This window comes from Hordeum vulgare, chromosome 1H, assembly GCF_904849725.1.
Source record: "Hordeum vulgare subsp. vulgare chromosome 1H, MorexV3_pseudomolecules_assembly, whole genome shotgun sequence".
Classification (NCBI taxonomy): Eukaryota; Viridiplantae; Streptophyta; class Magnoliopsida; order Poales; family Poaceae; genus Hordeum; species Hordeum vulgare.
The window spans coordinates 500,643,721-500,658,316 of NC_058518.1; the positions used below are offsets into that span (position 1 = coordinate 500,643,721).

General features: G+C 42.2%; 1 protein-coding gene across 1 annotated transcript; it reads right to left on the minus strand.

Annotated features, from left to right (window-relative positions):
• Positions 1-335: 335 nt before the first annotated feature.
• Positions 336-1,649, minus strand: LOC123450373 (alpha-hordothionin). Its single transcript, XM_045127663.1, has 3 exons — positions 1,280-1,649; positions 790-861; positions 336-698 (listed from the first exon to the last, which is right to left on the minus strand). The coding sequence occupies exons 1-3, from the start codon at positions 1,506-1,508 to the stop codon at positions 598-600; spliced, it is 402 nt and encodes a 133-aa protein (XP_044983598.1). The 5' UTR covers positions 1,509-1,649; the 3' UTR covers positions 336-597.
• Between the last annotated feature and the right edge of the window lie 12,947 nt (positions 1,650-14,596).

Here is a 14,596-nt window from a genome sequence, read left to right on the forward strand (position 1 = left end):
GCGGAGGAGGGCTTCACGTTGTTGTGTGTTTGCATGGTTGGCGTTTGTTATGGTGTTCAGCCCATCGTCGACGGGTGTGGGCTTGTCCCAGTGTGTTTCAATGTTTGGGAGTGGACTTCACCTTTGTATCGGTTTTAGCCAGGTTTTTCATAATTAACCGAGCAAAATCTGCTTCTTAATTAATAAAAGGGTCAAAGATCTTGTGCCTCATGTGTAAAAATAAAAGCTCAGAGAATTGCTCACCAAAAATGCAAAAAAATTGATCCATTTCAGGCTTACGTCACGACAACACAGAACTTGTGCTCAAGCCTAAATAAAAAAAGGACTAGAGAAAATTACTTGAAGCATGTACTCATGAAGTTTATATCCACAGGCAAATGATACAACATGTACCATTTTATCTCAGTCATGGCGGTACTTCACGGCAGCAACATGGCATTCATTATGACGGCTTTTATTCGAACAAGGAATGGAAATACACACACATAAAACAGGTTGACACACTGGTTTGGATACTCTCGATGGGATCCAATTTTATTGAACGCAAAGGTCAGACACACCTTGCCCTGTGAAATCTCAGACCATGGATACACATCATTAGGCAGTAAGGGATGTGAGGCCAGCATCACCGTTGCAGAAATTGACACAAGCATCACCACAATTTTCCAAATAGAGTTTCATTTCTTCGTCGTCAGCAGCTGGTGCCCAAATATATAGCATATTATGTGTCAAGAAGTAGCCTTTTCAATTAGTTTACAGGAATACACATACCAGATGAATTTTATTTACCTGCGTTGACCATGTAGTCACACATGGAAGCCCTACACCCCAAGTTGCAATACTTGACGGTGTCTGGTTCATCTGTCAAAATAAAACATCTAGCATGTAAATATAATCGCGTATAAGACAAACAATTCCTCTCTTACAATACATTATCGTCTTTGATATTGGCATCGTCTCCGTCATTCGCTTTTTATTAGTTATTTCACAATTACTTTTCGGTAACCAGGCAACTCTTTTCTAACTTTTTTGATGAATCGGATCCTAAGAGACAGCCTTTCGAAAAAAATACTTGTTGGTAAAAAAATACGAAAACTTATATTTATGGAAACGTTGTTCATGGAAAAACTCATACAAATATCATCGGAAAAAAATTAAAAAAGTTCATTATATTATTAGGAAAACTTAGAAAACTCTAACTCGCCATACGCTTTATATGATGGCATCTTATTTTAGAAAGAACTAGTAATATGGAATATAAGGAGTTCATTCCCTTTACCTGAGTTGGACACAAGGGCCAATTTGGGGAAGCCTGTAGGGCATTTTCCGCTACTTGTGAGTTTACACCTACAGACGCCTGCGCATAGCTTCTGAGCACCACGGACGCGGCAAAGATTGTAGCAGTTTCTTCCTAGGGTGCTCCTGCAGCAACTCTTGCCTTCTACTTGCACCTGTTCGAGAACCAACCCCAGTATAAGTAAACACACCATCACACCCTTGAGGCCCATGGCTGGTTGGCTGTCTTGTAGAACACAGGCTTTGGTTGATGGGATTACTGAGACTAGGCTTGGATGGCTCTTAGTTATAGGAGATGGTGGTTGTGGCACACAGGATGTCCAAGCGATGGTTGTTGTAGGTAAATGTTACGTGTTCATGCCAGCCGGACGAAAAACAAAACCTCTTAGCTGTTAACTACGAGTGTGTTTGAAGTGCTACACTCCACCTCTAAACTCTACTTCACTCCTCTTCTAAACTCCACTCACAATCATTAACCACATGCGACAATGACAAAATCGGTTTCTAGTTGCATATCACTCCTTAAACATGATACTTTTTAAAAGAGCTTATGGACAAATATTGTACCTTGTCCTTCTTGCCTTGCCAAGGAGCCGACTTTGGCAATGAAAACAAAGTGTCGTTAATCACAGGCGGCAATGGAAAAAAGGCGACCTTATGGCTGTCATCCATCCCAAGAGAAATTTGGTCAAGTGTATGATAAAGATGATGGTTATGAAATACGTGCAAGCAAACATGTTTGTATCAAACCATCTGCACATGGTATATCACTTAAGTGTTGGTAATGCATCCTGCTACTGCAACAAAAGACCTTTCAACGGCGCCAAAAATAGGAGTGTTGCTTGATACTCCTCAGCAACGGCACCAGGAATCCTTCTGCTACGGCTACACCTTAAGGACTTCCTAGGCAAATATGCAAAGGATTCCCCCCGTGGCCTTGGAGCCTTGCGTTGGTGTTCCCCTCGAAGCGGAAAGGGTGATGTAGCACAGCGGTGGTAAGTATTTCCCTCAGTTTAAGAACCAAGGTATCGATCGAGTGAAGGAGTATCACAAGAGCCTGCACAAACACAAAAAGCTTGCTCCCAACGCTATGAAGGGGTTGTCAATCCCTTATAGATTGTTCGCCAAGTGAGAACTGAAAGCAACAAAGTAACAAAGTAAAGTAAAAGCAAAAGTGGAAACGATAGATGTGAATAGACCCGGGGGCCGTAGTGTTTACTAGTGGCTTCTCTCAAGAAAGCAAGTAGACGGTGGGTGAACAAATTACTGTCGAGCAATTGATAAAACCGCGCAAAGTCGTGACGATATCTATGGCAATAATTATATCTATAGGCATCGCGTCCAAATTCAAGTAGACCGATACTTTCTGCATCTACTACTATTACTCCACACGTCAACCGCTATCCAGCATGCATCTAGTGTATTAAGCATGATGACATGATGTAGATGGACAATCTCATATCTACGACAGAGCCCACCTTGTTACCCTTGATGGCAACTACACGATGTGTGCCTTGCTGCCCCTACTGTCACTGGGAAAGGTCACCACACGGTAAGAACCCAAAACCAAGCACTTCTCCCATTGCAAGAATCATAGATCTAGTTGGCCAAACAAAACCCAAGACTCGGAGAGACTTACAAGGATATCAAATCATGCATATAAGAAATCAGCAAAGACTCAAATATATAACATAGATAATCTCATCACAAATCCACAATTCATCGGATCTCGACAAACACACCGCCAAAGAAGATTACATCGGATAGATCTCCATGAAGATCATGGAGAACTTTGTATTGAAGATCCAAGAGAGAGAAGAAGCCATCTAGCTACTAACTACGGACCCGTAGGTCTGAAGTTAACTACTCACGAGTCATAGGAGGAGCGATGATGATGATGAAGAAGCCCTCCAACTCCAAAGTCCCCTCCGGCACGGCACCGGGAAGGGTCTCCAGATGAGATCTCGCGGAAACGGAAGCTTGCGGCGGCGGAAAAGTATTTTCGTGGCTCCCTTGAATTTTTTTCTGATTTTTAGGGAATATATAGGCGCAAGATCTAGGTCACGGGGCGCCAAGGAGGCCACAAGCCTGCCCACCGCCCCCTGGTGGCGGAGTGGGGGCTTGTGGGCTCCCTGTAGCCCTCCTAGCTTGGCCCACAAGCCCCCCGATCTTCTTTCGTTTGGGAAAAAAATATTTCGGGGATTTTATTCCGTTTGGACTCCGTTCCAAAATCAGATCTGAAAATAGCCAAAAACACAGAAAAAAAACAGGAACTGGCACTTGGCACTGAATTAATAAGTTAGTCCCAAAAAGGATATAAAAGGTACATAAAACATCCAAAGTTGACAAGATAACAGCGTGAAACCATCAAAAATTATAGATACGTTTGAGACGTATCAAGCATCCCCAAGCTTAACTCCTGCTCGTCCTCGAGTAGGGAAGTGATAAAGAATGAATTTTTGATGCTTTCATGCTACCTAGCATAGATGTCCTTTGTAACTCCTCTTATGTGATGTGAATGTTCAGATCCATTAGATTCAAAACAATAGTTTGCTATTGATGTGGAAACAATAATAATTCAAGCAAACTAGCAAGGTAATCATGAACTTTCAAAATAACAAGGCCAAAAGAAAGTTATCCCTACAAAAGCATATAGTCTCGCTATGCTCTATCATCATGGCACAACGAATTTAAATCATGCACAACCCCGGTATTGGCCAAGTAATTGTTTCACACCTCTACTTTCTCAAACTTTTTCAACTCTCACGCAATACATGAGCGTGAGCCATGGTTATAGCACTATAGATGGTGTGGAGTGTGGTGGAGGTTGCAAGACAAAACAAGGAGAAGATGGTCACATTAACTAGGCATATCAATGAGCTGTGGAGATGCTCATCAATAGATATCAATGTGAATGAGTAGGGATTGCCATATAAATGATGTACTAGAGCTAAGAGTATGTGAAAGCTCTTAAAGAAAACTAGTGGGTGTGCATCCAACTTGCTTGCTCACGAAGACCTAAGGCAATTTTGAGGAAGCGTATCATTGGAATATACAAGCCAAGTTATATAATGAAAAATTTCTACTAGCTATATGGTGGTGACAAAACGAGAAACTCTCAATCATGAAGATCATGGTGCTTAATATGCACAAGTGTGGAAAAGTGGTAACATTGTCCCTTCTCTCTTTTTCTCTCTTTTTTTATGGTGGGCTCTTTGGCCTCTTTTTTTTGGTGGGCTTCTTTGGCCTCTTTTATTTCCTCACATGGGACAATGCTCCATTAATGATGATCATCACACTTTCAACTCAAAACTTAGAGCAACGATGACTCTATATGGAATGCCTTCGGTAGTGTACCGTGGCAGTGATCTAGCATGGCATAGACATTAATGGAAACATCATGCTAGATATCTTATGATCATGCAATGGCAATGTAGACGTGATGGCACATGTCATGGTGGTAGCTGCATGGCAATATATCTCGGAATGACTTTGAAAAAGCCATAGTAGGTAGGTATGGTGGCTGTTTTGAGGGAGGCTAATGGTGGGTTTTGTGCACCGGCAAAAGTTGCACTGCACTAAGAAGATAGTGATGGTGGAAGGTGAAAGTGAATCTAAACCATGGACTCAACATTAGTCATGAAGAACTCATATACTTTTTGCAAAAGTTTCATTAGTAATCGAAACAAAGCATTCAACGCATACTCCTAGGGGAAGGGTTGGTAGGTATAAACCATCGCGCGATCCCGACCGCCATGCAAAGGATGACAATCAATAGACTAATCATGCTCAGATTTCATCACATAGCGGTTCACCATACGTGCATGCTACGGGAATCACTAACTTCAACACAAGTATTTCTAGATCCACAACACCTTATTAGCATAACTTCAATATTACCACAACCATATCTCAAAACTAATTGAGAGGAATCAAACTTCTCTAACTATTCAATGCACATGAAGGTGGAAGTTTTCGTATACCTTTGGATAACTACCCCTTTTGAGACTACTTTCAAAGCATAGATCAACTACCAAGCCACGCACCGTTGTGCTCTAAAAGATATAAGTGAAGCACATAGAGCAAAAGTATCTAGCTCAAAAGATATAAGTGAAGCACATGTGAGCTGAATTGTCTACCAAAAGATATAAGTGAAGCTCGACAAAATCACGGTGAGTGCATGTCTCTCTCTTTAGGTGTGCAGAAAGGATGATTGTGACACAAAAAATAAAAGACTCCTACGATACAAGACGCTCCAAGAAAAACACATAACATGTGGTGAATAAAAATATAGCCCCAAGTAATGTTACCGATGGATTGAAGACGAGAGAGGGGATGCCTTCCCGGGGCATCCCCAAGCTTAGGCTTTTACGACATCCTTGAATCTCTTGGGGTGCCTTGGGCATCCCCAAGCTTGAGCTCGTGCCACTCTTTATCTCTTTGTCCATAAGAACTTCACCCAAAACTTGAAAACTTCACAACACGAAACTTAAACAGAAACTCGTGATAACATTAGTATGAGAAAGCAAACCACCACTTCCTTAGGTACTGTAGCAAACTTAAATTCTACTTGTGCTGATGTTGGGTTACTGTATTTTCAATCTTCCATGGCTAATACCCCCTGATACTATCCATAGTTTCATCAAAATAAGCAACCAACACAACAAAAACAGAATATGTTAACAGCAGACCAGTCTGTAGCAATTTGTATATTTCGTATACCTCTGGTACTTCAACAATTCTGAAAAATTACGACAGTCTGAAGAATTTGCGTATCAATCAGAAGCAAAAAGAATCAACTCAAAATCTCTTACACAAAAAACAATGAAAATTCTTTTCGTGAGCAGAAAGTTTCTGTCTTTTCCAGCATGACCAAACGATCATCCCCAAGACTAATCATAACGGTTTTGCTTGGCACAAACGCAAAAATAAACACAAAAAACACAATCATAACAGAATTATGAAAGTGTGGAAAACACAAAACAAAAATAAAAAGGGTAGATTCGTTGGGTTGCCTCCCAACAAGCGCTTTTGTTTAACGCCCTTAGCTAGGCAAAAGGTGATGGAATCACGTATAGTCATCTTTGGTGCTCAAACCATAAGTAGCCCTCATCATAGATTCATAAGGCAATCTTATTTTCTTTCTAGGAAATTGCTCCATGCCCTTCTTTAAAGGAAATTGAAATCTAATATTCGCTTCCTTCATATCGATGATAGCACCAATAGTCCTTAGGATAGGTCTACCAAGAATAATGGGACATGAAAGATTGCAATCTATGTCAAGTACAATGAAATCCACGGGTACATAGTTCTTATTTGCAACAATAAGAACATCATCGATCCTCCCCATGGGTTTCTTGACAGTAGAATCCGCAAGATGCAAATTAAGAGAACACTCTTCAATCTCATGAAAACCAAGAATATCACATAAAGACTTTGGAATCGCGGAAACACTAGCATCCAAATCACACAAAGCATTGCACTCATAGTTTTTTATCTTGATTTTGATAGTAGGTTCCCACTCATCATGAAGTTTTCTAGGTATAGAGACTTCTAGTTCGAGCTTCTCTTCAAGAGATTTCATCATAGCATCTACGATATGCGCGGTAAAGGCTTTGCTTTGGCTATAAGCGTGTGGAGAGTTTGCAATGGATTGCATCAAAGAAATGCATTCAAACAAGGAGCAATTATCATAATTGAATTCCTTGAAATCCAAAGTGGGAGTTTCATTACTACCCAAAATTTTGATTTCTTCTACTCCACTCTCCACACCTTTATCATCAAGATAGGTGGACTCCGAATCATTGGGGCGTTTTTCAACCAAAGTGGATTCATATCCAGCCCCTCCATAAATAGGTTTGACACGCGAAAACAAAGATTCAAGAGGAGACACACCAAGCACTTTAAGATCTTCGTGATTTGCATCACTAGAACGCACCCTTTTAAACCATTCATGCCTAGCGCGAATTTGGACGGTTCTTTCTTTGCTCTCATTCATGGAGACACGCATAGCTTTCAAAGTTTTATCCAAGTTGACCTTGGGAGGAGCTCATCTAACTTTCAAAGCATCAATATCACAAGACATCATATCAACGCTTTTAGCCAAATCGTCTATTTTGAGTAGTTTTTCCTCTATGGACGCATTGAAAATCTTTTGAGAGTTGATGAACTCTTTGATATTACTCTCTAAATCAGAGGATAATTTGTTGTGATTTCCATAAGTGTTGTTGTAGGAATTGCCATAATTGTTAGAGGAGTTACTAGGAAAAGGCCTAGGAACATAGTTTCCTCTAAAAGCATTGTTGTTGCCAAAATTGTTCCTACCAACAAAATTCACGTCCAAACTAGCGTTGCTACTCTCAATCAAAGAAGATAGTGGCATGTCATTAGGATCTACAGTAGCGTTTCTACTAGCAACCAAATTCATCAACTCGTCCATCTTAGCACTAAGCGAGTTAATCTCTTCTATAGCGTGTACCTTTTTGCTAGCAGGTGACCTTTCAGTGTGCCACTGAGAGTAGCTGGTCATGATATTGTCTAGGAGTTTTGTAGTGTCTCCTAACGTGATTTCCATGAACGTTCCACCTGAGGCGGATTCCAAGATATTGCGAGAAGCGAAATTCAAGCCAGCGTAAAAGATTTGTATAATCATCCACAAACTCAAGCCATGAGCGGGACAATTTCTAATCATAAGCTTCATCCTATCCCAAGATTGTGCAACGTGTTCATGATCAAGTTGCTTGAAATTCATGATATCGTTACGTAAGGAGATGATCTTAGCCGGCGGAAAATACTTGGATATGTAAACATCTTTGCACTTATCCCAAGAATCGATACTATTTTTAGGCAAAGAAGAAAACCAAGTTTTTGCGCGATCTCGCAACGAGAAAGGAAAAAGTTTCAACTTAATCACGTCATTATCCACATCTCTTTTCTTTTGTATATCACAAAGCTCAATGAAGGTATTGAGATAGAATGCGGCATCTTCACTAGGAAGGCCAGAGAATTCCTCTTTCATAACAAGATTCAGCAAAGCTGCGTTGATTTCATACGATTCCGCACTAGTGGCGGGAGCAATCGGAGTACTAATAAAATCATTATTATTGGTACTCGAGAAGTCGCAAAGTTTGGTATTTTCAGCCATGATGACTTCAACAAACAAACAAGCACACAAGCAAGCAAGAAAACCAGCAAAGGAAACGGCAAAGGCAAAAGAAAACGGCAAAGGAAAAAAGGCAAATGAAAACGGCAAATGTGAAGTGGGGGAGAGGAAAACGAGAGGCAACTCGCAAAAAAGTAAATGCAAGAGTTGAGTTTGTGAGACCTACTTGGATAGATCTCTCCTCCCCGACAACGGCGCCAGAAATTGGCACGTTGACGGGAAACTATTCTCAACGTGATCCTCCTCACCGGCAACATCGCCAGAAATACTTCTGCTACTGCAACAAAAGACCTTCCAACGGCGCCAGAAATAGGAGTGTTGCTTGATACTCCTCAGCAACAGCACCAGGAATCCTTCTGCTACGGCTACGCCTTAAGGGACTTCCTAGGCAAATATGCAAAGGATTTCCCCCGTGGCCTTGGAGCCTTGCGTTGGTGTTCCCTCGAAGCGGAAAGGGTGATGTAGCACAGCGGTGGTAAGTATTTCCCTCAGTTTGAGAACCAAGGTATCGATCCAGTGAAGGAGTATCACAAGAGCGTGCACAAACACAAAAAGCTTGCTCCCAACGCTATGAAGGGGTTGTCAATCCCTTATAGATTGTTCGCCAAGTGAGAACTGAAAGCAACAAAGTAACAAAGCAAAGTAAAAGCGAAAGTGGAAATGATAGATGTGAATAGACCCAGGGGCCGTAGTATTTACTGGTGGCTTCTCTCATGAAAGCAAGTAGACGGTGGGTGAACAAATTATTGTCGAGCAATTGATAGAACAGCGCAAAGTCGTGACGATATCTATGGCAATGATTATATCTATAGGCATCACGTCCAAAACAAGTAGACCGGTACTTTCTGCATCTACTACTATTACTCCACGCGTCGACCGCTATCTAGCATGCATCTAGTGTATTAAGTCCAAAAGAACAGAGTAACGCCTTAAGCAAGATGACATGATGTAGATGAACAATCTCATATCTACGACAGAGCCCACCTTGTTACCCTTGATGGCAACTACACGATGTGTGCCTTGCTGCCCCTACTGTCACTGGGAAAGGTCACCACACGGTAAGAACCCAAAACCAAACACTTCTCCCATTGCAAGAATCATAGATCTAGTTGGCCAAACAAAACCCAAGACTCGGAGAGACTTACAAGGATATCAAATCATGCATATAAGAAATCAGCAAAGACTCAAATATATAACATAGATAATCTCATCACAAATCCATAATTCATCGGATCTCGACAAACACACCGCCAAAGAAGATTACATCGGATAGATCTCCATGAAGATCATGGAGAACTTTGTATGGAAGATCCAAGAGAGAGAAGAAGCCATCTAACTAGTAACTACGGACCCGTAGGTCTGAAGTGAACTACTCACGAGTCATTGGAGGGGCAATGATGATGATGAAGAAGCCCTCCAACTCCAAAGTCCCCTCCGGCAGGGCACTGGGAAGGGTCTCCAGATGAGATCTCGCGGAAACGGAAGCTTGCGGCGGCGGAAAAGTATTTTCGTGGCTCCCTTGATTTTTTTTCTGATTTTTAGGGAATATATAGGCGCAAGATCTAGGTCAGTGGGGCGCCAGGGAGGCCACAAGCCTGCCCACCGCCACCCCCCCCCCTGGTGGCGGAGTGGGGGATTGTCGGCTCCGTGTAGCCCTCCTGGCTTGGCCCACAGGTCCCCTGATCTTCTTTCGTTCGGGAAAAAATCATTTCGGGGATTTTATTCCGTTTGGACTCCGTTCCAAAATAAGATCTGAAAAGAGCCAAAAACAAAGAAAGAAACAGGAACTGGCACTTGGCACTGAATTAATAAGTTAGTCCCAAAAAAGATATAAAAGGTACATAAAACATCCAAAGATGACAAGATAACAGCGTGAAACCATCAAAAATTATAGATACGTTTGAGACGTATCACATCCCTCAAAACCGAAACTTTTGGGCAGTTAGCTAGTTCTTGTCCTTATGTGCTTTAGGGCCTTTTCAGCGCTCCACGGTGCTAAAAATGTCACATCGGCAAAAAGTTGACGTAGCAAAGTAATTAATTAGAAGAAGAGATAGCATGGAGACCCAAGGAAGAAACAACAATGTCAAACGAGTAAATCTATGCAAAACATCATATGCATGCGGAATTTTGTTGCTAAACAATAAAATGGAGAAATCTTAGCTAGAAAAAGCTAAGCTATATACATGCATATGTGAGTTTAGTTCATAAGTCCTTCGATGCACTTAGCACCTTGTCTAATCACCTGTGGTGGATCCAAAAACCTCTCGAATGCGAAGCAAAGCACAAACTAAGGTATCTTAAGATGCCATTTTTAATATGAAGTCATCATATAAAAATGTCTAACATAAGATGTCGTATCGATGGTAGATTCACTCATGAGTGAGCACCATTGCTTTTTTCTAGAATGCAACTGACCTCTACCTGGGACCGGGAAAGTTTGTACGATGAGATAATACAACTTTGTTGGAAAAAATAACGATGAATCTTTCACAAATTTGATGACGTTGGAAGAGAAAGGAGTGGCATGTGTCCGAGCAGAAAATCAACACTAGTAGAAAACAGGGCTTTGGTCGAGGCGAGATAAGAGCTTTAATCCCGATTCTGTTACGAACCGGGACCATATCAGTCCCGGTTCATGAGGCCAGGGCGCCGGCCGGGCCAGGGTCCCGGTTCGTCTGACCCCTTTGGTCCTGGTTCCATACACGAACCGAGACCAATGGTCCTCACTCCTCGAGCAGCACCTTTAGTCCCGGTTGGTGAGTGGAACCGGGACTAAAAGTCAGTCTTTTGTCCCGGTTCTGTCCACCAACCGGGACCAAAGAGATACTTATATATACCCTCGCCCCTGCCCACCCTCTCCTCTGTTTTTTGGCCGTGTGGGAGGTGTGCATACCCTGCTATGTTCACCGTTCTATGCATGCACATGAGGTGTTCGATGAAATGCCCGAGCCACACTTAAGCTTTCTCCTCTCCAAGCTCGACCTCCAAGCTCCATTTTCCTCAAGATTTGTCTAGGTTTGGTGGTGCAGCAACTACACAAGTGTTCTAAAAGGTTAGCTACTTCATCCTTTCATCTCTCACCGCTAGTTTAGCTAATTTTAAATGCTCTAGAAGTAGAGTGCTTGTGGGTTTTAGTGTAGGAGTGTATGTGGGAGTTCTTTTGATTTAGATGCACAATCTGAGCTCAAATTAACTTCTTAGAGTCTGCACATGTGTAGGGTGTCGTCTCGTCCTTGTCGTCACCATCATCCATCTCCTGCGCCGATCCCATTGCCGGCACCACCATGGTGAGCCTCTTGTTCTTATCTTCTTTCTAAAAGAAAAAATTCTTACTTGTATGATTTAGATAGATACTTGTGTAAATTTCTTACTTTCATTATTGTTTGTTATTATGTAGTGCGATGGTATTGGTATCCACACACGTCGGCCCTCGTCCGGCCTATGATTCGGACGTGCTATATTTTCTTTTATAACTATTTGTTTCATTTAGTGTTTATGACAATTATGCCGACCAACGTGACATGGATGTTTTTATCTAGGAGGTATGTGAACCGGAAACTCCAACCGACCCTCTTGTCGAGAGGTTAAATTTAGTTGAAAGAGAAAACAATTACTTAAAGAAAAAAATTGAAAAAATTAAAGAGAAGAATATGGAATTGGAGTTGTATGTTGCCGATGTCGTTGATCACAAGATCAAGATGGATGCAATGCGATTGAAGATGGACGCAATGCGCTTGAAGATGGATGAAGTGTGCTTAAAGATTAGGAATATTAGAAAATATGCCATTGATAAAGAGGCTTGGTATCATTATGTTGTTGGGTCAATTGTTACCTTAGTTGCGATGTTGATCACATTTGTTCTTGCATTTAAATATTTTACATAGTTGTATGTTGTTTTATGAGCACAACATATGAATTTTACGTATTTATTTTTGCAGTAATAACATTTGATCACTGATACGTCTCCATCATATCTACTTTTCCAAACTCTTTTGCCCTTGTTTTGGACTCTAATTTGCATGATTTGAATGGCACCAACCCGGACTGACGCTGTTTTTAGCAGAATTGCCATGGTGTTGTTTTTGCGCAGAACTAAAAGTTTTCGAAATGACCTGGAAATTTACGAGGATTGTTTGTGGAATATGTAGAAAATACTGGCACAAGAATTACCTGGAGGGACGGAGCCAGGAGCCCACAAGCCTAGGAGGCGTGCCCCCCTGGCCGCGCTTGGCAGGCTTGTGAGGCCCTCGTGGCTCCGCCGCCTCCAACTCCAGCTCTATATAGTCTATCTCGCCCAGGAAAAATAAAAGGAGAAGAGTTCATCGCGTTTTAAGATACGGAGCCGCCGCCACCACCTGTTCTTCCTCTGGAAGGCAGATCTGGAGTCCGTTCTGGGCTCCGAAGAGGGGAGATCGACGTCGTCGTCATCATCAACCATCCTTCATCGCCAATTCCATGATGCTCTTCACCGTTTGTGAGTAATCTCATCGATCGTAGGCTTGCTGGACGGTGATGGGTTGGATGAGATCTATCATGTAATCGAGTTAGTTTTGATGGGGTTTGATCCCTAGTATCCACTATGTTCTGAGATTGATGTTGCTACTACTTTGCTATGCTTAATGCTTGTCACTAGGGCCCGAGTGCCATGATTTCAGATCTGAACCTATTATGTTTTCATCAATATATGTGTGTTCTTGATCCTATCTTGCAAGTTGTAGTCACCTACTATGTGTTATGACCCGGCAACCCCGGAGTGACAATAGCCGATACCACTCCCGGAGATGACCATAGTATGAGGAGTTCATGTATTCACTTTATGCTAATGCTTTGTTTCGGTTCTCTATTAAAAGGAGACCTTAATATCCCTTAGTTTCCATGAGGACCCCGCTGCCACGGGAGGGATGGACAATAGATGTCATGCAAGTTCTTTTCCATAAGCACGTATGACTATATATGGAATGCGTGCCTACATTATATTGACGAACTGGAGCTAGTTACAAATCACCCCATGTTGTAACTGTTACATGATGAATGTCATCCGACATAATTATCCATCACCGATCCAATGCCTACGAGTCTTTTCCTACTGGTCCTTGCTAACTTACTTTACCGCTACTGCTGTCACTGTTGCTACTGTTACCGCTATTGTTGTCACTGTTGCTACTGTTACCGTTGCTACCATTGCTATCACACTACTTTGCTACTGAAACTTTGCTGCAGATACTAAGTCTTTCAGGTGTGGTTGAATTGACAACTCAACTGCTAATACTCGAGAATATTCTTTGGCTTCCCCTTGTGTCGAATCAACAAATTTGGGTTGAATACTCTACCCTCGAAAATTGTTGCGATCCCCTATACTAGTGGGTTATCAATCACTACTGTACTTTGGGTTTAATGTGATGATGAACTTGTATTAATTTGGTCATTTCTCTATTCATGATGTTCTGCAATGGTTTTTGATATACTTAATTTCATAATACAGATGAAGCGCCAATGGATGTACGGTGAACGATACACTTCGGAGTAGCTACTGCCGAGTTCCTTGTTTATCAGTAGCGCATATTATGAGGCCTGCGCTACTGCTAAGGACATTAGCAGTAGCGCTGGGAGGCATCCAGCGCTACTGCTTAATAGTAGCAGCGCTTTCTACTTTCCAGCGCTACTAATAGGCTCCTACCTATAAGGTTCTTCCTAGTAGTGCTTATCTCTATTGTGTTCCATCTCCTCTCCTCTTCATGGAAAAACTCAATGCAGTTTACGAGTAGCATGCTGGCACATCTTTACCATCTCCACATAAGTGCCCTTCACCCACACCGCTTTCAAGAGTTTGATGATCATCGCCTCGCCGTATTCAGCGAGAGGTCACCACCTCCGCCGCGGCCACTGCCACCACTCTAGAATGTGTCTTGCTGCTCGAAGGTCGTTGATGGTAGACAGGCCTACCTTTGAAGGGCCTCATCGCCCCTTCAGATCTGCATCTGCCATTGAAGTGGAAAAGCTCGAGCGGGGTGGTCTGTGCCGCTGGAAGTAGAGGATGTTTTGATGCAGGAGAAGAAAGGAAGCATGGCAGAGAAGGTATTAACCACCCTGGGTCTTTACAGGCTGGTGGAAACATGAATGGTCCACTTAACCGCT